This window comes from Quercus lobata, chromosome 9 (genome assembly GCF_001633185.2).
Source record: "Quercus lobata isolate SW786 chromosome 9, ValleyOak3.0 Primary Assembly, whole genome shotgun sequence".
Taxonomy (NCBI): domain Eukaryota; kingdom Viridiplantae; phylum Streptophyta; class Magnoliopsida; order Fagales; family Fagaceae; genus Quercus; species Quercus lobata.
Window position 1 is genome coordinate 25,750,470 of NC_044912.1, and position 21,831 is coordinate 25,772,300.

The 21,831-nt window shown below is 35.1% G+C and overlaps 3 protein-coding genes across 8 annotated transcripts; 2 read left to right on the forward strand and 1 right to left on the reverse strand.

The window, feature by feature from the left end:
* Positions 1-807: 807 nt before the first annotated feature.
* On the reverse strand, positions 808-5,316 carry LOC115960431. Of its 5 annotated transcripts, none has more exons than XM_031079336.1 (6): positions 5,098-5,316; positions 3,602-4,226; positions 2,963-3,277; positions 1,958-2,844; positions 1,316-1,651; positions 808-1,202 (listed from the first exon to the last, which is right to left on the reverse strand). In XM_031079336.1, the coding sequence occupies exons 1-6, from the start codon at positions 5,209-5,211 to the stop codon at positions 1,116-1,118; spliced, it is 2,364 nt and encodes a 787-aa protein (XP_030935196.1). In that variant the 5' UTR covers positions 5,212-5,316; the 3' UTR covers positions 808-1,115. The 5 variants fall into 5 exon arrangements, with proteins under 5 accessions (XP_030935196.1, XP_030935193.1, XP_030935195.1 ...); XM_031079333.1 differs by having other exon boundaries at positions 1,316-2,844; positions 2,963-2,982; positions 3,016-3,277; positions 5,098-5,314; XM_031079335.1 differs by having other exon boundaries at positions 1,316-2,353; positions 2,534-2,844; positions 5,098-5,314.
* A 7,617-nt stretch (positions 5,317-12,933) lies between these two features.
* On the forward strand, positions 12,934-19,930 carry LOC115959835 (uncharacterized protein At1g51745). Of its 2 annotated transcripts, XM_031078439.1 has the most exons (4): positions 12,934-13,185; positions 15,047-15,645; positions 15,817-16,122; positions 18,032-19,930. In XM_031078439.1, exons 1-4 carry the CDS (start codon positions 13,004-13,006, stop codon positions 19,282-19,284), a joined length of 2,340 nt encoding a protein of 779 aa, XP_030934299.1. In that variant the 5' UTR covers positions 12,934-13,003; the 3' UTR covers positions 19,285-19,930. The 2 variants fall into 2 exon arrangements, with proteins under 2 accessions (XP_030934299.1, XP_030934298.1); XM_031078438.1 differs by having other exon boundaries at positions 15,047-16,122.
* Positions 19,931-20,893: 963 nt separating this feature from the next.
* On the forward strand, positions 20,894-21,542 carry LOC115959836 (pathogenesis-related protein PRB1-3-like). Its single transcript, XM_031078440.1, has one exon. It carries the CDS (start codon positions 20,900-20,902, stop codon positions 21,455-21,457), a length of 558 nt encoding a protein of 185 aa, XP_030934300.1. The 5' UTR covers positions 20,894-20,899; the 3' UTR covers positions 21,458-21,542.
* The last annotated feature ends 289 nt before the right edge of the window (positions 21,543-21,831 follow it).

Below are 21,831 nucleotides of genomic sequence, written 5' to 3' on the forward strand. Positions count from 1 at the left end.
ACCCATGAATAGTCTTAAAAATAAGCTGAATGGTAAAATAAGTTGGCTTTTTAATTTTTGCCAAACATACACATAATAAAATTTCATACTTTTCAACCCAAAAATTAAGGGAAAAAATTCAATTTAAAAGCTCAATTAGTCCAAAATGGATGAGAGGGGATCTAAATTGATCGAGTAGAGACCAAATTAGACTGAAGTAAACCTAATTTGATTGAATAAAATTGTTTAATTTTTAAGAATAACAAATTATCTTCAACAAATTTTAGATAATAAATTATATATTATATTTTAATTACAAAAGAATTATTTATTCACACATGAGTTTGCCACTAGTAAAAATAAAAACACATGCTCCACGATATTTTGTGGCCAATAATACCATAGGATCACATGCACGGTATTTTGTGGCCAACAATAATATTACCACCATAGGGTATGACAGGCAGAGATCTTTTTTTTTTTTTTTTTTTTTTTTTTTTTTTGGTGGTAATCATGACAGGCAGAGATCAAAAACAAGTTTGAGTGAGTAAAAATCCTTACATGTGGACCCGAATCAAATTTATCCCTTTTTGGTGCAGATTAATAATTGGTCAAATTTATCCTTGCATGATTTTCTCACACAACCTGAGTTGGCTGAACCCAATGATGTTGAGAAGTGAGAGAACACATTGGCCGCACCAAGATATTACTGCAATTTTCTTTTTCTCCCAATAAACTTAAGAACTTCGTTAAAGAAGGAAAACAATTAAACAATCTGAGTCCACAACCTGAAAATCATCCATCTGCGGGATATATAAATGAACCACATTGACAAAAATGAGCTAGATATAAGCAGGCTTGATAGCTTTCAATCATAACCCAACACCAACAAAATATTGGGCGAGTCAACATTATTACAAACTTGTGTACCATAAGTGACCAAAAACAAAATCCAATCAAACTTCTGATTCTCATTTGCACAAGAAAAGAAACACATAATAAGCAGGCAAACCCAGGTTTAAACCCTCCTCTATCATTGGCCCTCTCAACCAAAATTCCCAAAATAGAAACAATACTCAAGGCGCGGTTGGTTTCATACACTTATATATATATATCCCTTCCTGCATTTAGGTATTTCAGTTTTCCTTCAAACCCTCATCCACAGCCACGCTACAGTTCTCTGGCAATGCCTGCAAGGCAATTCTTTTCTTCCCAACATGTTCCTGCACATCATTTGACAAAAAACACAGTTGGTACAGTATATAACACAGTGATAAGCTCTAACTATTACCACTGAAAGGAGACACAGAGAGATTGTGAGAGCGAATTGACTCACCTTAGTGGTACTTTTATCTGTGTTGTGCTTTTTATTGCTTTTAATATGCATTTCCTTCAACATCTTTGCGAGCTGCCTTAAACTCTTTCCTGCCAATTCATCAGGCTTTGCCTTTTCCCTATCAAGCTCCACTTCGACATTACCAGTGTCAATTTTTTCCTCATCATCATCTGAAAAATCAGTGACCTTCTGAATTGTTGATTCTTTTATAGCTGAAGATTTCCTTGGTGTCAACTGAGTTGGGCGAGGAAACTGTCCCGAAAGCTGGTCAGCTGCAAATGGTTGAAATGGAATATCATAGGTGACTTTGCTGTCGGAAATTAGATCAGTACTCATGTTTGTTTCATGTGCTGGCATTTCCTTCAACATCTTTGCGAGCTGCCTTAAACTCTTTCCTGCCAATTCATCAGGCTTTGCCTTTTCCTTATCAAGCTCCACTTCGACATTACCAGTGTCAATTTTTTCCTCATCATCATCTGAAACATCAGTGACCTTCTGAATTGTTGATTCTTTTATAGCTGAAGATTTCCTTGGTGTCAACTGAGTTGGGCGAGGAAACCGTCCCGAAAGCTGGTCAGCTGCAAATGGTTGAAATGGAATATCATAGGTGACTTTGCTGTCGGAAATTAGATCAGTACTCATGTTTGATTCATGTGCTGGCATTACACAAACATCAACCAAAGTTTCATGCATCTCTTCTGCCTTGGCCATTGGATCCTCAGCATGACAAGAAGTCTTGTCCTCAGATATTGAATTTGTTGCCACAGTTGATAATGTGACTTCACAGTCAGAAATTAGGAGATCTGGACTCATATTGTTCATAGATATTGGAGTTTCAACTGATGATTGGTCATTGGTTTTCACGGCAACTTCTTCTGCTTCAGTCACATACACATCAACCAATGCTTCAGTATTATAAATTTCCATAGTAGATGCCTGATTTTCAACAGAAACCTGTATGTCCGATTGTTCAGCTACAGTGCTTTCAGAACCAGAATGAACTGGAGCCTCTAAATCCCTTTCTTCTTCTGTTTCTGCTTCAGTCACTTTCACATCAACCAATGCTTCAGTATTATAAATTTCTATAGTAGATGCCTGATTCTCAACAGAAACCTGTATGTCCGATTGTTCAGCTACAATGCTTTCAGAACCAGAATGGTTGTTCTCCAACTTCTCAAAACCAATAGGAAGAATTGGAGCCTCTAAATCCTTTTCTGCATCATCATCACTGTAGTTTTCTTCACACTCAGATGAGTTTTCATCTGATGCAATCTCTTCATCAGACTCCCCTTCAGTGGCAGATTCCGATTCAGAATCTGACTCCCCTTCAGTGGTGGATTCAGATTCAGAATCACAATTGCTGTGGTCATCACCCTCTGTCACATTCAGTTCTGAGTCTTTGCTTGCCAGGTTTTGACATTCATGTTGTGGGGACATAGATTCAGAAACATGGTCCATATCCTCAGCAGAAGCATCATTGGATTCTTTAACAGCCAAAGAATCCTCAGATCTTGTGTCTTGCTCAGTAACTGGAACATCATCATCATCAAATTCACAAAAACGTTAATGAAAAAAAAAAACAATATATGAATTAAAATGAAGAACATTCTTGATGACGATAAAAAACAATGACATAATAAAACTTACCCTTCTCATCTACAGTTTCATGATCCAGATCTATTGCCATCTCCAACTTTTCACTTGAAATAATATCCGACTCATCCGAACCCTCATCACCGGCTTCATCAATAGTCTCTGAAACTTTAACAACACCTGAATTATCAGCTATCTCAGACTTCAAATTATCTTCTCTAGACTCATCATCACTCTTGTTCATATCTTTATTATCAACTTTCAATTCCCTCTCCATCTCCATTGGCTCAACTGGTTTTGGATCCGATAGAACTTCAGAATCATTGGTTTCCTCTGGACCCACTTCTGATACTGTTTGTGTATTAGCTTCTGAGATAAAATTATGAACAATGTCAGAGAACATCATATCATATTCATGCTCTTCCATTTTGTCCAAAAGTGCTAGAGAAGAAGAGTAAATCCTAGATTCTTTGTTTCGAAAACTTGCACTTATGTCACACAAAAGCACATGTTTACTGAGAAAATTGCATATGTAATAGTTAGAGAAGCTAAAAATGTTGAATGGAGACCCTATAATTCCTTAGATTTCTAAACAAACAAATGGTTTTTTTTTTTTTTTTTTTAAAAAAAAACTTCAAATATGTTATAAACAGTTTAAATGGAATTGCTCCTGGAATTTTCAAAAACACATACCAGACATTTCCTTTTCAAATTGAACGGAAAGCTCTGAAATTTCTGAACTATTAGCCATCTCTTCAGACAAGTCATCAATCTTTACAGGTTCTGACTTTCCATTCTCCACTAAACTCATCTTACCCAGGTTCTTCTCCAACAATCTCACCGAATGCCTCGTACTATACACTCGCTGCACTGAATTCTCCGTCTCCAACTTCCTGAGAGCCGAAGTGGCTGGAGCTTTTCGCCGGGTGCTTGGCACCACAGGAGTCTCAACCACATCACTCCTCTCTTGAGCCTCACTCTTCTCATCGTCTTCAGCTTCTCTCAACTGGGTCTCAATTTTTCTGCGAGATGAAGCTGCTGGCACTCTTCTGCGGCTGCCTGGCACTGCCGGTGCCGGGGTTATAAGTACATTCACATCTTTGTTTTCTTGATCAGTACCTTGAGCGGCACTTCCTCTCGTACCACGACGAGTTCGCGTCAATGGTTGTGTGCTTTCGGTTACTTGTTTTGTGGGTTTTCTGCGAGTTGAGGCCCTGGCGGCTGTGCGAGGAATATCAGGCGATCCGTTCACATTTTTCTCCGGAGATTGAGAGAGATTTGAATCAGATGGATTCAAGAATTCTTCAAGTCCTTCAACCTGACACACATCAATTTGGATTGAGTGTTGAAATATTTTGAAAGGAAGAGTAACAAATTCTTGGAAATCATTGTTTTCCTTTACTTATAGATTCATTGGCAACTAGATCTGTTTGGTTCCCAACAATTTATGGTAATCGGTAAAGAAGGAGACAAAGTCTTTTTAACTTATTGTAGTGATTTCTCAATAACCAAACAGAGAAAATCGAAATGGGATTAATATATTCGAATTAAACTGCATCAGTTTATATAAAGATTCAAGATAAAAGATACAAGCAAGAAGAGTATGAAGAAAATTGAAATTGACATTTCTTTTCCTATGATTTGTTTTGCAAACAAAGCGGGACTGTCAAGAACTCCTAAGTCATAGAAATGCTGACTTTTCTTTCATTTTTCTATGATTTGTTTCGAGCCCTTCTACTTGACACATCGATTTGGTTTGAATGTATAAACATTTTGAAAGGAAGATTAACAGATTCAGTATTTACATTGAGATTGAATCAAAACAATAGAAAAAGAATGCTAGTAAACCATTGTCTTTCTTTACTTGTAGATTGATGCCAACAAATAATAAAGATGGATTACAAAGGATTCATTAAGTTTTCTTTTCGTAATGATTTCTCAACAACCAAACGGAGAATAACGAAAGGTACGCAATGGGCATTAATAGATTCGAATTAAAATGCATCAATTCATATAAAGATATAAATAAAAGAGAATCGAAAGAAGAATATGAAATGGGTATTGTAAACCAAAGAAAAAAGATTGAAAATTGTCATATTTTCTTTAATTTCCCTACAGTTTCCCAGCAAACAAATAGAGAAGAAAGAAAGATGCGAGATGGGTATTGAAGGGTTGAGAAAAAAGATTACATTTTGAAGGGCTTGGAGTGCATTGGCCATGGCAACATTGGTCATGTTGGCTGGGATCTTGTTCTTCTTGCAGAGAGCCTGAAGCTCCTTCCTTGCAAGGCTGTGAAAATCCATAGAGAGAGAGAGATAGTGTGTGTGTGTGTGTGTGTGTTTTGGAGTTTGTAAGAGATATTCAAAGAATGAGACAATGGAGGCGATGATAGACAAGGAGGGAATGGGTTTGGGATTTGGGGGTATATAATGTAAGAGAAAGAAAGAGACGTTGAAGAAACCCTAAGGAATATGACCGTTGAGAGCGTGGAATTTGAATTTTGAATTTTGAATAGGGCGGTGTTTGAGTATGGTTTAAGTTATAACCGAAACGGCGTTTGGTTTGGGTGTTTTGTCTGTGTGGGCAAGTGAATGAATCAGAATTTAATTATAGTCTGATCTGATTTCAGTCTTGTTTGGTAAATTGGGTGGCAAAATAAAGAGACACATTGGACCAACGATGTGTGGAAATAAATTCATTGAATTGTCTACTTTTATTTATTTCCAAAAAAGCATTATTCTTTTATCAAAAAAAAAAAAAAAGCACTCTTCTTTTCTAACCTTTTTTTTTTTCCTATAAAAAAAAATTTATTTCTAACTATTACTTAAAAAATAATGTTATTTCTTAACTAAGAGTGATTTAACAATAAAATAAACAAGCCTACTACAAAGTACAAAGAAGTGGTTAAACTTAGAGCATGTTTGGATCCAACTTATTCACGGCTGCGTTTTCTACTCTGCGTTTTTGTTCTTTTTTTTTTTTTTTTTTGGTTTTCTCGCGTTTTTGGAGTATTGTGGTTACTGTTCATTGAACAGTAACAGTAAATGAACAGTAACCGCAAATGTTGACTTTCTACAATGAACAATGCACACGGACCCACAAATTTCATTTTTATCAATTTTTTCATTAAAAATAGGTCCCACAGCACTATTCACACATTTAAAAATTATTTTGCTACAGTGTTTTTAGTTTTTAGTTTTCATTTTCAGCAAAATAAGTTCTATCCAAACACACACTTAGAGTCACAATGTCACATTTGTCTTTGAAAAGCAAAGTTATGACAATATTTTTTATTGTTTTTAATTGTTAATTTTTTTTCTTAAACTATTTTGACATGTGATAATAACATCATATATTATAGCCTCATTACATGCACTTTGCGCGTGCAATGAGACTCTTTTTTTTTATAGATTTTTTATTTTTTTTTATTTTTTTATAGGAGATTGGTGTAGTTTTTTTTTTTTTTTTTTTTTTTTTTTTTTTTTTTTTTTTAAGAAAATGGGGTAGTTTTTTTAATAGGAACATGGGTGTAGTTTTGGTTGTGTACTTGGGGTATTAAGAAGTTTTATAGAACATGGGGTAGTTTTATAAACATGGATAGGTTTTTTTTATATATAAATTTTTTTATTAATTTATGATTTTAACCTCATTTTTATGTTTTAGGAATAAGAATAAGTTAATTAGATTAAGGGTATTTTTTTTAAAAAAAAATAACTTTTTTAATCCTCTTAATATATAGAAATTAAGAATATATTATATAATGAGAAAAAATAAAAATACCCATCAAATTATACTCCCACTAACAACCACATATACACATTTTTATTATAAAAAATGGGCTATATTTACTACACAAATAATTTTAGACACACCTCTTTAAGTTATGGTTTTCAGTTGTTTTTTGGATTGTGTGTAACAAGTACTGCCCGTTATGTTGATGGATGACTTTTTTTTTTTTTTTTAATTGATAAGAGTTCATGGAGGACTTGAACTCTCACAACGGACAATGCACACGGACCCACAAATTTCATTTTTATCAATTTTTTCATTAAAAATGGGTCCCACAGCACTATTCACACATTTAAAAATTATTTTGCTACAGTGTTTTTAGTTTTTAGTTTTCATTTTCAGCAAAATAAGTTCTATCCAAACACACACTTAGAGTCACAATGTCACATTTGTCTTTGAAAAGCAAAGTTATGACAATATTTTTTATTGTTTTTAATTGTTAATTTTTTTTCTTAAACTATTTTGACATGTGATAATAACATCATATATTATAGCCTCATTACATGCACTTTGCGCGTGCAATGAGACTCTTTTTTTTTATAGATTTTTTATTTTTTTTTATTTTTTTATAGGAGATTGGTGTAGTTTTTTTTTTTTTTTTAAGAAAATGGGGTAGTTTTTTTAATAGGAACATGGGTGTAGTTTTGGTTGTGTACTTGGGGTATTAAGAAGTTTTATAGAACATGGGGTAGTTTTATAAACATGGATAGGTTTTTTTTATATATAAATTTTTTTATTAATTTATGATTTTAACCTCATTTTTATGTTTTAGGAATAAGAATAAGTTAATTAGATTAAGGGTATTTTTTTTAAAAAAAAACTAACTTTTTTAATCCTCTTAATATATAGAAATTAAGAATATATTATATAATGAGAAAAAATAAAAATACCCATCAAATTATACTCCCACTAACAACCACATATACACATTTTTATTATAAAAAATGGGCTATATTTACTACACAAATAATTTTAGACACACCTCTTTAAGTTACGGTTTTCAGTTGTTTTTTGGATTGTGTGTAACAAGTACTGCCCGTTATGTTGATGGATGACTTTTTTTTTTTTTTTTTTAATTGATAAGAGTTCATGGAGGACTTGAACTCTAAAATTATAATAATTTTAGACACACCTCTTTAAGTTACGGTTTTAGAGATGTAATATTCCTTTTGTGCCACTTGTCATACTTTTGTCAATCTAAGAATTTTTTAACTTAATACCAGCCTCTTTTATGTTGTTTGAAAGGAAAGTGGAAGGAGTGAGTGTAATGCTGAAGTTTTAGCATAAATGAAGATAAAACATGATTACACAACGTTTTGTTAACAAATTACTTTTCCTTCCTTAATAATCAGTGTCTCCCTCTCATCCCCTCCTACCAAACATAATGAAAAGGTATTAGAATAAGGATTTTACTAATGTATGCCCTTAGGGCATATAATAGTAAACCAATTTTGGAAAAGATTTATCAGGAATTGAAAAAGTTTTGACAACTTTTTCAATTTCCAATAAAACTTTTCCAAAAATAAATTTGTTAACGTGTGTCCTTAGGGCACACGTTAACCAGACCCTTAGAATAATGCTAGAAATACAAACAATTTTACAAAATTTTTTGCAAACTGCAAATGTGGTGAGTGATTATTTATAAATGAAAAAGTGATATTAATAATGGGTCTAAATGAAAACCAATAAAATGTTGGTCACATCAATAATTTGTGGCTGTAACATTACTCAATGTATTAACAAAGTACAAGTTTCAGATTTTCATTCCATTGCATAATGGCAAAGAGTAAAATGTCTAACTTCATAGGTGAAATAGAATTCAAACATATCTCTTGAGAAAAAAAGAAAGAAAAAAAAAAGTAGATAATCCAAGGCTTATCTAATGACCTTGAGTTTGAATTGATCAATGCTAGGAAACAAGTCTTCCTAAAAACTTATTCTAAACCCATTATCACCTTAAAGTAACTTGCTTGCAATAGCAATTGCCAAATATAAAAAGAAACCTTTCCACATGTTTCTCACCCCAGGATCTAAAACTGGGCAAGATAATTGGACGGAGTCTAGCTCAGCTTGAGAGTGGGGACTAGTTTTTAGCTTTTAAGTCCGACCCTGTGAAAGTGCTACTAAGTCGAGGTCCAAGTCAAGCCTATTCTTTTTCCAAGGAAAAAGCTGGGAGAGGGGGAGGGGAGCTTTTACTTTCAAAGGGATAAAAAGAAACAATTCTCTCTTTTTTTTCTTCTTTTTTTTCTTTTTTTTTTCTTTTGTTTGAAGGGAAAAACTTGTTTCGTGGAGTCCACACACTATGTTTTATAACTAAAATCATGACTTGAAGTCACAAATTTTAATTTGAAAACGTGAGTTCAAGTCATAATTTTAGTTATAAAAGATCGTGTGTATATGTACACACTACGTGCAACAAACACTACCCTTTTGGAAAACAATTTGTGGTCTTTGAAAGGAATAAATTTATGTATGTTTGGTTAGAGTGAGAAGGCCTAAAGGGAGAGAATGAAAATAGAGTGGAAAAGGAAGAAAAATTGAGATTCCATTATTTTGTTGGAGTAAACGTGGAATAAAAAGAAAATGAGGATAGATGGAACTTTTCACTTGAGTCAACCAAATTTTTTCTTTCAAATTGAGAAGAAAATAGAAAAAAAAAAAAAATAGCATCCAAACTTTTCCACCATTCTACTTCTATAGTAAAAGCATAAGAGTAATTTATTCTCTATCCCTTGCACTTTTTCCATCCTCGTTATCAAACACACATGATGGAAAACACAAAGAAATGAAATAATTTATATTTTTTTTCACTTTTCCATCCCCCAACCAAATAGATTCGTGTATCAAATCCTATGTTATCAACTATGGAAAAGAGATAAGATTCAAATGATAGGTCAACGGTAATGACATTGTTTGTGGTTTGAATCCACATCTCCTTCCCATCCTCCCCATTATCTATCTATCTAAAAATACTAGAGGAGAGGGGGGTGGGGGGGAATGAGATAGGTTAAGGTGGAAATTAGATGACTTTGTTGGAACTTAAGGCTTTTGATGGCATTAAAATTTAGAAGGGGAAACATTTTGATATTTATTTGGACCTTGTAAATAATCGAAATGAATTGAAATTGGAATTTAGAATTCATGTTTAGAACTAAAATGAGTTGAAGGAAAAATTAATTTCATATATCTTAGAACCAAAATTAGAGAAATGAAATTTATTTGACTTTCACTCTTATGTTAGGGGTTGTTTTCATTTTGGCCATTAGTGTTTAGTTACGTGTTCAAAAGCACCATGTTGTCCATTTTCGTTAGTGGTCTTACCATTAGATGTCATATGGATGCTTGGTCTAAGACGCATCATCAATGTAAGTGCCAGTTGTCACCATAAGCCCAAATGTTTAAAAGGCAGTTGAAAATAGTAAATGGAGGCAATTAATGTAATGAATTACAGTTTGTATTGATAAAAAATTTGAGATAGAAGAAAAGGGAAATGTTATGCATGTGTAATAGATTTGAGTCAATTTATTAATAGATGGGTTCCAAGCTAACACATTAATCGAGGGGATGGCTATGAAGTTTATCATTCACCAAAAATCACTCTCCTACCTGTCATACCATTTTCCCCCTTGCTGCAAACTTAAACTTGTCCATGAACTTGGGCCATAGATTAGAAAGATTAAATGTTGACATAGTGGGCCTAAATCTAATGCCCTTGTTTGTGGATAGCCACTGGGTCGTGTTTTTTGCGACCAGCTATAGGCTTTGGGCTTGTAGCCTTAATGTATAATTTACTAAAAGAAATAGGTCGCTACAAGTGGAAAGCTCTATGCCCATCCAAAAAGAAAAAAAAGTGGAAAGCTCTATGGACTATGAAGGAAAGATCAAAGAAGTAAATGAAATGCTCAAATTCCTTCTTTTGAAAATAACCTGGGAAAACCTTTCAAATGAAAGTCACCATCAACTAAAACTTCAGCATATCTGATATCTCTTGTCCCCCGCTGCAAAACAGATGTTCCCATGAGCATATATTCTTTTAATGCCCATTTGCTACTATAATTTGGTGCAACTCTGCAATGGCCTCTAAACTTTGCCACTAGAAAATTAATGCCCATTGATGACTGGATTAGAGTGTGATTATATTCCTCTTCTAAGGACCATGTATTGAATACAGAAGAAAAGAATCAATTTCCTGATTTTGCTGCCATCCTATGTGACCAAATCTGGTGTTCAATAAATGCTTTAATTAATGATGGGATCAAATCAAAGCCAGTTGACTTTTCTCAAAGAACAAACCACATTGTTAGAACTCAACAAGAAGCCAGGTCTTGCACTTAACCAATTTCTTCTTCAAAGGAAATATTAAACTTCCCTTCCACCAGGTTGGTGCAAGTTCAATTTTGATGCATCAATCATACAAGACAAATCTTATATAGCAGTAGTTTGAGAAATCATTAGGCAAAAGCTCTTATATGCTTGGACATATACAAAAGTACAAATGTTGTAGGTATGTAAAGCAACAACTTTGACAGTAAAAAAACAAAAGACTATGCAGCTTGGGTTGACGTATGTAATATTCAAAGGAGACTCTCAAAACACAGTTAAGGCAGTCCACAACAACCCCAACTCTTCTTTCTGTGAAACTCAGAGCCTTGTAATGGACATTTTGTCTATGCTTTCTAATTTTGTATGATGAGATTTTTGCTATGTTAATGTTACTAGAAATTATAATTTTGTAGCCCATAAAACTAAACCAATCCATTTGGATAGAACTTATTTTGCTGAAACTGAAAACACTATAGCAAAATAATTTTTAAATATATGAATGTACCATGAGACCCATTTTTAATAAAAAAGTTGTTAAAAAATGAAGTTTGTGGGATCCGTGAACAGTGCACGGATGCACTGTTCACGGGAGAAAAGTCAAATGTTGGGACTTGAAAAAAATAAAAAAATAAAAACGTGATTTTAAAACGTAGACACACAAAAAACCAGATCCAAACCGCACCTAAGTTGCTTTTTGTGATGTTTGGCGGACCACCCCTAGTCCCTAGAGGGTGTGCCATAGGGCGGTTTTAACCCCTCCCCTCCCATAGCGCCGTGGGTACTAGTCCCGCCCCGCTCATTATATTGATTTAAGGTGTATCTTACATTTTTTTTGTTTTTTTTTTGAAACAAGGTGTATCTTACATTTAATTAAAATTAATAAAAAATAAAAATCAAGTTGTAATATTATAAAACCTTCTCAAACCATTAAAAAAAAGTGAGGTGTGCTAGTCCCTATTGATGTTAGCTTTTCTTTTTATCTAGTGTCATATTTTATTCAATAAAAAAAAAGAGAGGTAATTAATGCACAATAACTAAAAAGCACTACTAGTAAGTAACAACCTGTCCTAGTCTAGATATCTCATATTTTCAAACATTTCTAAAAAAAATAAAATAAAATAAAGTCTCGATTTCTTGAAAACTTTCAAATGAAAAAAAATTTTTATTTTATATGCCTATTTTATTCACGTATTTATGAGAAGTGCCTTTCATAAAATGAGTGCACAAGATACCATCTACTCCAATGGGACTGGTCAGTTCCTAACTTCCAAAAATCTCAAGAGTTCAAAATTTGACCACATTTTGGTACCAACTACCAACTTGGAAAGATATTCCATTTACACCAGCGTTGAAAAAAAAAAAAAAAAAAAAAAAAAAAAAAAACTGTTTAATGCATGGACCACGCCTTGCACGTGCACGCACATGACAAACCATCAATTCAGTACGAAATTCGCGTGTAAACCAAAAATTAAAATTAAAAAAAATAAAGAATCGAACCCAACCCAACCCAGACCAGTGAGTGAGTGGCTCCAAACCCAAAGCCCAACCCAACCAACGCAGCCACCAAAATTTACAGTTTACCCAAACCCATCAAAAATAGCTACAGACCCCTTCTAGACTCTACAGAGAGACAGAGAGAGAGAGACAGGAATTAATTTTATTTTTGGAAAAAAAATTAAAAAAAAATAAAAATGGAGAGAAATCCCCAAATCTGAACCAAATTGAATGGAATCCCTAACCCTAACCCGAGTCCCCTGTGTCGGATCACCCGGTCACAATTCTTCTCGGATCATCCATTTCTTCTTCGCCGGTGGTTGAGCTTTCTAACAGAGACACCCTACACAGCGAGAGAGAGAGAGAGAGAGAGAGAGAGAGAGAGAGAGAGAGAGAGCGAACGAGCGAAAGCGACACACAGAGAGAGAGCGAGCGAGCGAGAGAGAGAGAGAGAGAGAAAGAGAAAGAGAGAAAGAGTCAGAAAGAGAGATGGAGAATGAGGGATCAGGTGCGGGAGGGTGCAGCGCTGGATCGATCGTTTGGGTTCGGAGGAGAAACGGGTCGTGGTGGCCCGGGAAGATACTTGGACCCGAAGAGCTCGACACTTCGCATCTCACCTCCCCTCGCTCTGGGACTCCCGTCAAGCTCCTCGGAAGGGAGGATGCCAGCGTGTCAGTCTCTCTCTCTCTCTCTATGTTCAAGTTTACATTTTGCTAACGCTGTTTAGTGATTTATGTGATTACTTCTGTGTATAGATTATTGGGTACTTCTTTCTTTTCCATTTTCAGCTTTTTATCACAAATGAAAACATGGGTTCATATTGTGCATTTCATATTGTAAAGTTTATGTTTTTTTTTTTTTTTTTTTTTGGGTTTAGAATTGATTTAGTGAGTGATAAATTGGGATTTCATAACTTAGTTGAGTAGGAAAAGGGTAAAAAAGAAAAACAGATGATGGATCTTGAACCCTTTGTTGTGTTCTTACATGGGAAGGAGGTGTGCATTTTTAGGTAGAGTTCTTTAGCTTGATATATGTAGATATACTAGTGTGTCAAACACTCACAAACAGAGATTTCATCGCGAGTGAGTGCGTCATTTTTTTGTTTTTCGGGTTAGTACTTTAGTGTTCCACTAATTTACTGGTCATCTCTGTTTTCAGGGCTGAGTGCGAGTTTTAGATTGTTGTTTCGGAAACTAAATTATGGAAATTGCTGTTAGAACAACCTCACCTATGAACAGATTAGGCAAAGAATGTCCCATCATCATGCCTTTCAACCCTTTATGAAGGACCAAACAAGTTAAGGGGAGATATGAGCGTAGAAATTCTATGCATGACCTTTCAAAGATGCAATACACAATCCATCAGCCAATCTACAGCTAGTGAAATGAGAATCTACTTGGAAATTGAACAATCACCACAAATCATGAACCAAAACCCCATGACCCATCCAGTATCTTCCACTCGTTTTACAACTTATATTTTTTTCAAAATAATAATTTCATTTTTGTTTTATCAAAAAATTAATTAAAAAAAAAAAATGAAGAAGAAGAAGAAGAGAAACATTACTTCTTTGTTTTTGTAAGTGGGGTAACGAAACTTTGTTGCTTAGATCCTTGGCACCCTACAGATAGGAGGTGATACTTTTTTTTTTTTTTCTCATTCATAGGAATAGGAAGCAATACATAGGAAGATAGGATTCAAAATGAGAAAATTCGCTAAAAGATAGAGGTAGCCCCTATTGATGAAAAGATGAAGGAAAATTGCTTAAGATGGTTTGGTCATGTTTAGATGAGAGAAACTAATGCACCAATATGAAAGAGTGAATTGATCCAAGTTGAGGGAACAAAAAAAGGTAGAGGAAGACCAAAAATCAAATTAGTAGAAGTAATAAAAAAGGACATGTTAATTAATGAAGTAACCGAGAGTATGACTTTAGATAGAGTAGAATGGAAGAAAAGATTACATATGACCGACCCTAACTAATTTGTCAAGGATCCATAGCTGACACCAAACTTTTGGGACTAAGGGTTTGTTTGTTGTTGTATGGATAGGAGGTGATACTTATGGAATTTAGGATTGTAAACATTTATAACTAGTGGCTGTACATATATGCATTGTTCTTTACTGTTTTCTGGTTTCTTTTGAATATATTGAGCTTTTGTAAAGCTAGATTGTCCTTGTTTTCTGTTAAATTATGAGACTTTTGTCGTTTTCTCATTCCTTTTCTTTGTGGGTTATTTATTGAGTTCCTTTTAATTTGAAATTTGATTGATGAACTTCTTCAATTGGTTATTTTGTACTTATATCTTTCACTACACAATAACTGTGAGTCCCCAGCCTGCCCCACCTGTGTGTGGGATTTGTGACTGCGAGACCTGGAGAATTGAAGTTTTTTTTTTTTTTTTTTTAATTTTACTTTGAGAGAGAGAGAGAGAGGGGATAGAGTTTCATTCCCCTTGTGGTCAATCTTCATGGTTTTTTTTATTGTCCCTACTGATATTTATAAAAATTGTTTGTGGGCTTTCTTCTCAGGGATTGGTACAATTTAGAGAAATCCAAGCGTGTGAAGGCATTTAGGTGTGGTGAGTTTGATGATTGTATTGAAAAAGCTGAATCCTCACAGGGCATGCCGATAAAGAAAAGAGAGAAATATGCACGTCGAGAAGATGCTATTCTTCATGCTCTTGAACTTGAGAAGCAAATGTTAGAAAAACAAGGAAAATTAGGCATAGAATCTGACCGCATGAACAGTAAATCATCTGGTGGTATGAAAAAGGGGTTTGTTGCTTCTTCCGAAAATTTTGGGGATGATAATGGAAAACTTGAAAATTCCAATTCACATCAGTTTCCTAGCGGGCTTGAAACATATCATAAGGACAAGACTATATTTGGTCCTATTTCTTCAAGGAAAGCCAAAGATGGAAATCAACTCAGTGGTGATGATGATCATTCTGAAATCATTCCTCGGATGAGAGGCTTGCAGGATTTTGGCCTGAGGATTGCCCCTCCCAAGCGGAGGCTTTCACCTTCTGCTGCTTCCAATGGTTCTCGGAAACCTACAACTGATAATCATGCTGATGCGCTTCCTAGTGGTGGTGATCTTAGCATGGGAAATGCAAGTCATGCAAATGGTAAAAATCCTTTTGACAAAAGGAAAAGATCAAATGAGGGGTTGACTGAGGAATTTTTTCTCAGGACACGTGATAAGAGCCGACCTCTTATTCAAGTTTTGCATAGTGCAAAATTAGGAGTCCCTCATACCTTGCAACCTGACTGTGGTACTGTTTCTACTTCTATTTCAGGAGTGGAGCAGATGGGAGTTGCTTTCCGAGCAAAGAGGAGCAGATGTGTGTACCTGGAAACAGAGCATAGTGGTTCTTTGGATTACTTGGATTACAATGAAACTTCTCCAAACCAGAATGAGATGTCTGCTTCCCAGTTTGGGGTGGGTAACTATCATACTCATCCTGGTTCTTTGATTGAAGAGCACTCCTCTGGTTTTACAGAAGATGTTGAAACTGATTCTTCTGAAACTGATTCTTCCGAGTCTGAGTCTGATTCTTCTGCAACTGAACCAGATATGGATGAAGAAATGGCTATGCTATCAGGTTTAAGTCTTGCTAGTCTTAATTTCTGATCTCATGGCCACACTGTAATCATTATCTATCTATCTATTAAAACTTGATTAACTATGTGGTTTACTGCTTTATATGTTCAAAAGATCCCACTTTTTTATGCTAGCTGATGATATCTGTCCTACTTGAAAATTTTGGTAACTTCTCTGCTGTTAACTAACCATATCTTGGTATATATTAGAAACAGTATAAATTCTGTTGAAATATTTTCTGTTCTTATGTATGCTCACTTGTTCATGATGCCTTGACTTCTTATACTATTCAACACATGTAATAGGCACTTTGTCCTGGTAAATTACTGGGACTAAGGCCAACATGGTATCTTTAGTGGGGTTCCAATGACCTCTTAATGAATTTTGTCTTTCACTCTCAGTGTTAGTTCAACAAGAAATTTGGTATTTTTCATTGCTGCACCCAATTTTTGAACTTATTGAATCACTTAAATTAGGTGTTCTGCAACTTTTGTGTTTATAAAGGGTGTTTGTAATGAACCTGTCGGATTTGATTTTATACTCTTCCTGTGGATCTCATAAGATGACACTTTAATATGATAAAGTGACATCAATAGAATTATATTCTCTTTAACCAGTTGCCATCATCATTTGCCAAGTAATACTTGATTCGAGACCAACAGTCCCAACCCCCATTTTGAATGGGAGCACAAACAGTAATGCCAATTGACTAGGTGGAATTTAAACATGTCCCCAATTCCACCCATAAAAGTAATCCTGTTGGACCTTATCTAGTCTATTGGCTAACCAATAGGCAACAAAAAAGAGACATATAGTAGTAAGTTGGGAGGCTAAATAGGGTACTCTTTACTAATGTAAGCATTCCTCCTTTTGACAGATAAAGCTTTTTCCAGCTTGCAACATTTTTTCACATACAGTTCATCACACCATCCCAAACAAGAAAGAACCTAGAATTAACCCGAAATATGCCAAAGGAAGATGAGATACTGCTACCCCCAACAAATTGCCAACTAGTCACCTTTAGTTCCGAAATAGCTTCAAAACAAATAAGAAAACATCTCCAGAATTGAAGATGATTCAGATCTGCTCCACATAAAATTTAAGGTGCATCAGCAAAGGTTGGATGTTAGATCACCTGCAGATTAGTGTTAAAATTTCCCACAGTGAAAGAAGATAATTGCACCCCCTCTCCCTCTCCTATCTTTTTCCCCCATCCATGACTGCTGGATGAGGAGGGAGTGGATCCCTCTATCATAGCCTCTCGAACTCCTAAGAAAACCACTTGGACTTTCGTTAATTAAAATTAAGAAGTGAACATTCATATACAAAAATAAATCCACCTTCTCCACTTTCTCCTTAAACCACATCGCACTAACATGTATTCTAGAAATTTCCAGTTTATGTATTAGCTTTCTCCAATTCAATTTATATCACACCCCCTGAAACACCCAACCTTAGCATACTATCCAGACATTCAATTGCTATCAATACATAATCTAGTTTTATTTTTCTGCCTTTCATATAGGCTTTCTTTACATTCAACAGCAGCTTTCCTAAGGCATTCTTCAAACAATTTGGCGAAAATTTATAGATACTGTCAACAAAACTAATGTGCCTTAAGTTCCTAGCACCCATTGCTCAAGTCTTATTTGGAGTGAGAGCATTAAAAGTAGCATTAATGCTTTTTTTTTTTTAACATACCTTGCTCATGAAAAGTGTAAAATACCCTCATGTTTATTTTCTTCTCCTATAATCTTTGTACCAATGGTTTTGGGATCACACTGGGGATTTCATGGAAATGATCGTTGTTATTGTTCTTGATACTTGTACATGGCTATGGCTTGGCTCTTTGAATTTTTTCTCATCAATCTCTAATTTTCTGGTGTTTTCATATGTTGCTTTTCCTACAGAAGCAGAATGGAATACTCGGGGAAGCATTAGCACTGAGGAGCACGATGAGTCAGCATTTTCTGGAGACATGTCTCACCTTTATCACCATGACCATGTTTCTGCTAATGAAGCTGTGTCCAAATGGAAATTGAAAGGCAAAAGGAATACTCGAAATCTTACAAAAAGGTCTGCGGATACAAGTGATGGAAAAGGTTCCATTCATGGAACATATCCTGAAGAGAGGGGAAGTGGTTTGAGCCAACGGACATTGAGGCAGCATTTGAGTCTCCGTAGAGATGAAGATTTTGATTATAGTGTTGATGAGGATGATATAATTGAAAAGGATTTTGGGACTCAGAGGGTTAAAGTGGATGGTAGAGACTCCTTGGTATCAAGAGCTGCATCCAGGGGTCGACATAGTGTTGATCATAATATATTTGATTGGGACTACACATGGGAGGATCAGCCTGCTTTTAAAGGATATTGGGGCATGAAAGGGGAGCGTTTTGATGCATATTTTGATGACAACCGTCAATTTGGTGGGAGGTCAAGATCCATGTTAGTAAATGTGGATTTGAAGGTCCAAGGAGGCTATCAAAAAGCGCCCGTGCCTATTGTTTCTCTGATGAGCAAGCTAAATGGGAAGGCAATTATAGGGCACCCAATTCAAATTGAAGCCCTAGAAGATGGTTCAGCTGAAACACTTCTTTCTACAGTTGATGATTTTGACAATGAAGTGTTTAACAATGAAAATACGGCACTTCAGCCAGCTTGGAGGACTGCAAGGAGGACAGCAAATGTTCGGGTTCCACGGCCTCATCTATCATCAGCATTGGATGGTGATGAAGCTCCCAATGATGTTCCTTTTTTAGATCAAGAAAGGAAAGTGCCATTCAAGAAATTAAATGCAGGCAGTTCTAGTCATAAGTCAATCCTGGAGAGGAGTAGCCTCCCTCACATTCCTCGGCCTCCAACTGAAAAGAAGGTTTTGAAAAAGCAGCCAAAAAAAGGAAGTTTGTCAGCTAGTCAGAAGACTAGAACTCTGTCTTCAATAGCTACTGAACAGAATGTTAGTATCAAGCCAATAAATGATAGCAACAGTTATCAAGTTGATAGGCTGATAAAGGCAGAGTCATCTGGGCCCACTACAGTAGCTTGCATACCTGTTAAATTAGTATTTAGTAGGTTACTTGAGAAGATAAATAGGCCGCCATCAAAAGCAGCTAGTAATGCGGTTTTGTTGAATAGTGATGTGGTGAGAAATCAGTCATAGATTACATGTACATTTTCATATGGGAACAATAATCATATACTCCTAGCAGCCTAGCACAATAGATGTTGCTAATTTCTTCTTTCCGAGGACGCAACTCCAACACCAACTCTATTGATTGTCAGCATTGTGAAGGGGAAGATTTGCTGCCTTTTTTGAATAATGAGATGAAGCAAGAGGAAGAGACCATAGATAGTTAATATAAAAGCCAGTAACGGCACATTTGTTGGATATGAGTTTCTGAGGAATTGGAGAAAGAAAGTTCACATTAGCCAGAAACAAGGTAATTATAACTTATATGGATATAAGTAGGTACTTAGAAATTTACATTGATGAATGTATAATTTATTTCCGTTCTAGTTAATGTATCTACAAGTTTTTTGCTAATTTAAAAACAAAAAATAGAAAACCTTGAATAGTGGGAATCAACTTAGATACGTCATACATCCTGAATCTGTAATTCTGTTGAACAAATTTCATTTCAGTGAGAGAGAAGGTCCACTGTTTGGATTCACTCATGTAAAATAGATACTTAGAATTCTTAGTTTGTCTGCAACTGCAAGACTTAGAAATGCATATGGGAATTATACAGAACTTGAAAGAACCTGTAATGGGGCTGAAAAGATTTATTTGTGTATAGATAGATATACTGGCCATTACTTGTAACGTGTTATTCTGTATGCAATTCTTGCCATAGTTTTTGACAGTGCGCGTTAACTTAGATCCTAAAATTCTCTGCCACAAAATTTTGGAAGGAATCCTTCAAAGATATCTCGAATATTCTCAGTTAGCAAAACGGTATTCTTTCTTTTCCCCATGGAAAAGTTCATTATATTGCACTAGGGGGTCATTGCAAAATGAAGAGGATCCTAAAATCTATCAATCACTTTGACAGTGATTGTGAGACTTCCCAGTGAGGTACCAGTGTTCCATGCATGCTTTTCTAAGACTTGCCAGTATCCATGGTCACAGTGGCAACGAAGTAAATTTTAGTCTTGCTCTCTACCTTGTAGCTGTCTGAGGTGCAAAAATTGTTCCGTTGCATAAAAAAATTAAAATAAAATAAAATAAACTTTGGATTTATGGTTAATTACATATATTATGTATTTAATTATTTCTGTAATTATTTAAGTGATAATAAGCTGATAATTAGTTAAGTGAAAACTGCAAGTTCAATTATGAGACTCACGGGTCACGGTCTTGAAGATTCACTTTTTTCTTTTTTAAAACCTCTTTTTTTTTCTTTTCTTTTTTTTTTGGAGAAAGTTTCTTTTTTAAAACTTGATTGCAAAGAAAATCTGAATTGTTACGCCACAATAATATCAGAATTTTCCAATAAATATATATTGTCCCAATGATTAGTAGCGGTTTTGTTAGTTAGTAAAAGTCAGACCCCACTCCTCAAGATCAGGCCTATTTTCTCGCTGGATCCTCGCCTTTCACATTCATTAACGTGCTTTACAACCCAAACCTCCTTCACATTATCACATGAAATGATTCTCTTTGGCATCAATATAGCATCTATAATATTGAATATAAATTACAATTCTGCTATATATACCTATAGATTGAATTTTGATCTTCATCAACTTCAACCAACACAATCTCTGTGTCCCTAATGGAGATCAAACCCTTGCTTTCATGTTGCTTGTTAGAAACTTTTCTTCTCCTCTCTTCTTTGCCTTCCCTCTACTTTTCACACTCGACTCATGAGCTTTCCAATCGATTTCTTGCTAGTCGTCTATTACAAACCACTCCTCACAACACAAATCAACAATATTTGATACCCCACAACACTAAAAGAGCAAAGCTTGGTCTCCCGCCTCTAACATGGAGCAAGAAACTAGCCGATTATGCGTCTTGGTGGGCTCACCAACGCCAAGGAGATTGTGCTTTGATTCATTCCAATAGCAACTATGGTGAAAACCTATTTTGGGGAAGTGGCAAGGATTGGAAACCCGGTGATGCTGTTGAAGCATGGGCTGCTGAAAGAAGTTACTACAACCATAACACAAATTCTTGTACTCAGAATAAAGATTGCCTGCACTATACCCAGATGATATGGAGGCAAAGCTTGAAGGTCGGTTGCGCAAAAGTGACATGTAAGAGTAAGGACACATTTATCACTTGTAACTATGATCCCCATGGTAATGTGATAGGTCAAAAGCCTTTTTAATTTGTTGTACATAATGAGAGGGGATTCATTATCTGTTGGGAGACTTCATACTTGTTTCATTTATTAATAATCATACATTGTGATATTAGGGTAATAACCAAAGCAGTTTGGCTCCAAGGTCCATGTGGACCATGTGATTGTAAACGTGGTTCTATAAATACATAATATATGGTCATATATATTTGGTCTTCATTCCTCTCCTTTGCTCCATTGCCATTACAAAATTTATTCAGAATCGAGAGTTTCTTTGTCCAAGCAAGTAAATATGAGTAATAATGTCCTATTTTAAAACAATTTTTTTTTTTCTTTAGATAAACATATAATAAGTATTTCATTTTTTTTTTTTTTTTTTTTTTTTTTTTATAGAAACAATA

Bases quoted from the DNA above. Each gene is read 5' to 3' on its own strand.
- LOC115960431 (XM_031079332.1), bottom strand. From the start codon at position 5,211: ATGGATTTTCACAGCCTTGCAAGGAAGGAGCTTCAGGCTCTCTGCAAG. The intron at 3,278-3,601 runs GTATGTGTTTTT...ATTTTATCTCAG, and splicing joins ATTTGAAAAGGAAATGTCTG to AAGCTAATACACAAACAGTA. The intron at 2,845-2,962 runs GTAAGTTTTATT...ATGATGTTCCAG, and splicing joins TGAAACTGTAGATGAGAAGG to TTACTGAGCAAGACACAAGA.
- LOC115959835 (XM_031078438.1), top strand. From the start codon at position 13,004: ATGGAGAATGAGGGATCAGGTGCGGGAGGGTGCAGCGCTGGATCGATC. The intron at 13,186-15,046 runs GTCAGTCTCTCT...CTTTCTTCTCAG, and splicing joins GGAAGGGAGGATGCCAGCGT to GGATTGGTACAATTTAGAGA. The intron at 16,123-18,031 runs GTTTAAGTCTTG...CTTTTCCTACAG, and splicing joins AGAAATGGCTATGCTATCAG to AAGCAGAATGGAATACTCGG.
- LOC115959836 (XM_031078440.1), top strand. From the start codon at position 20,900: ATGGAGATCAAACCCTTGCTTTCATGTTGCTTGTTAGAAACTTTTCTT.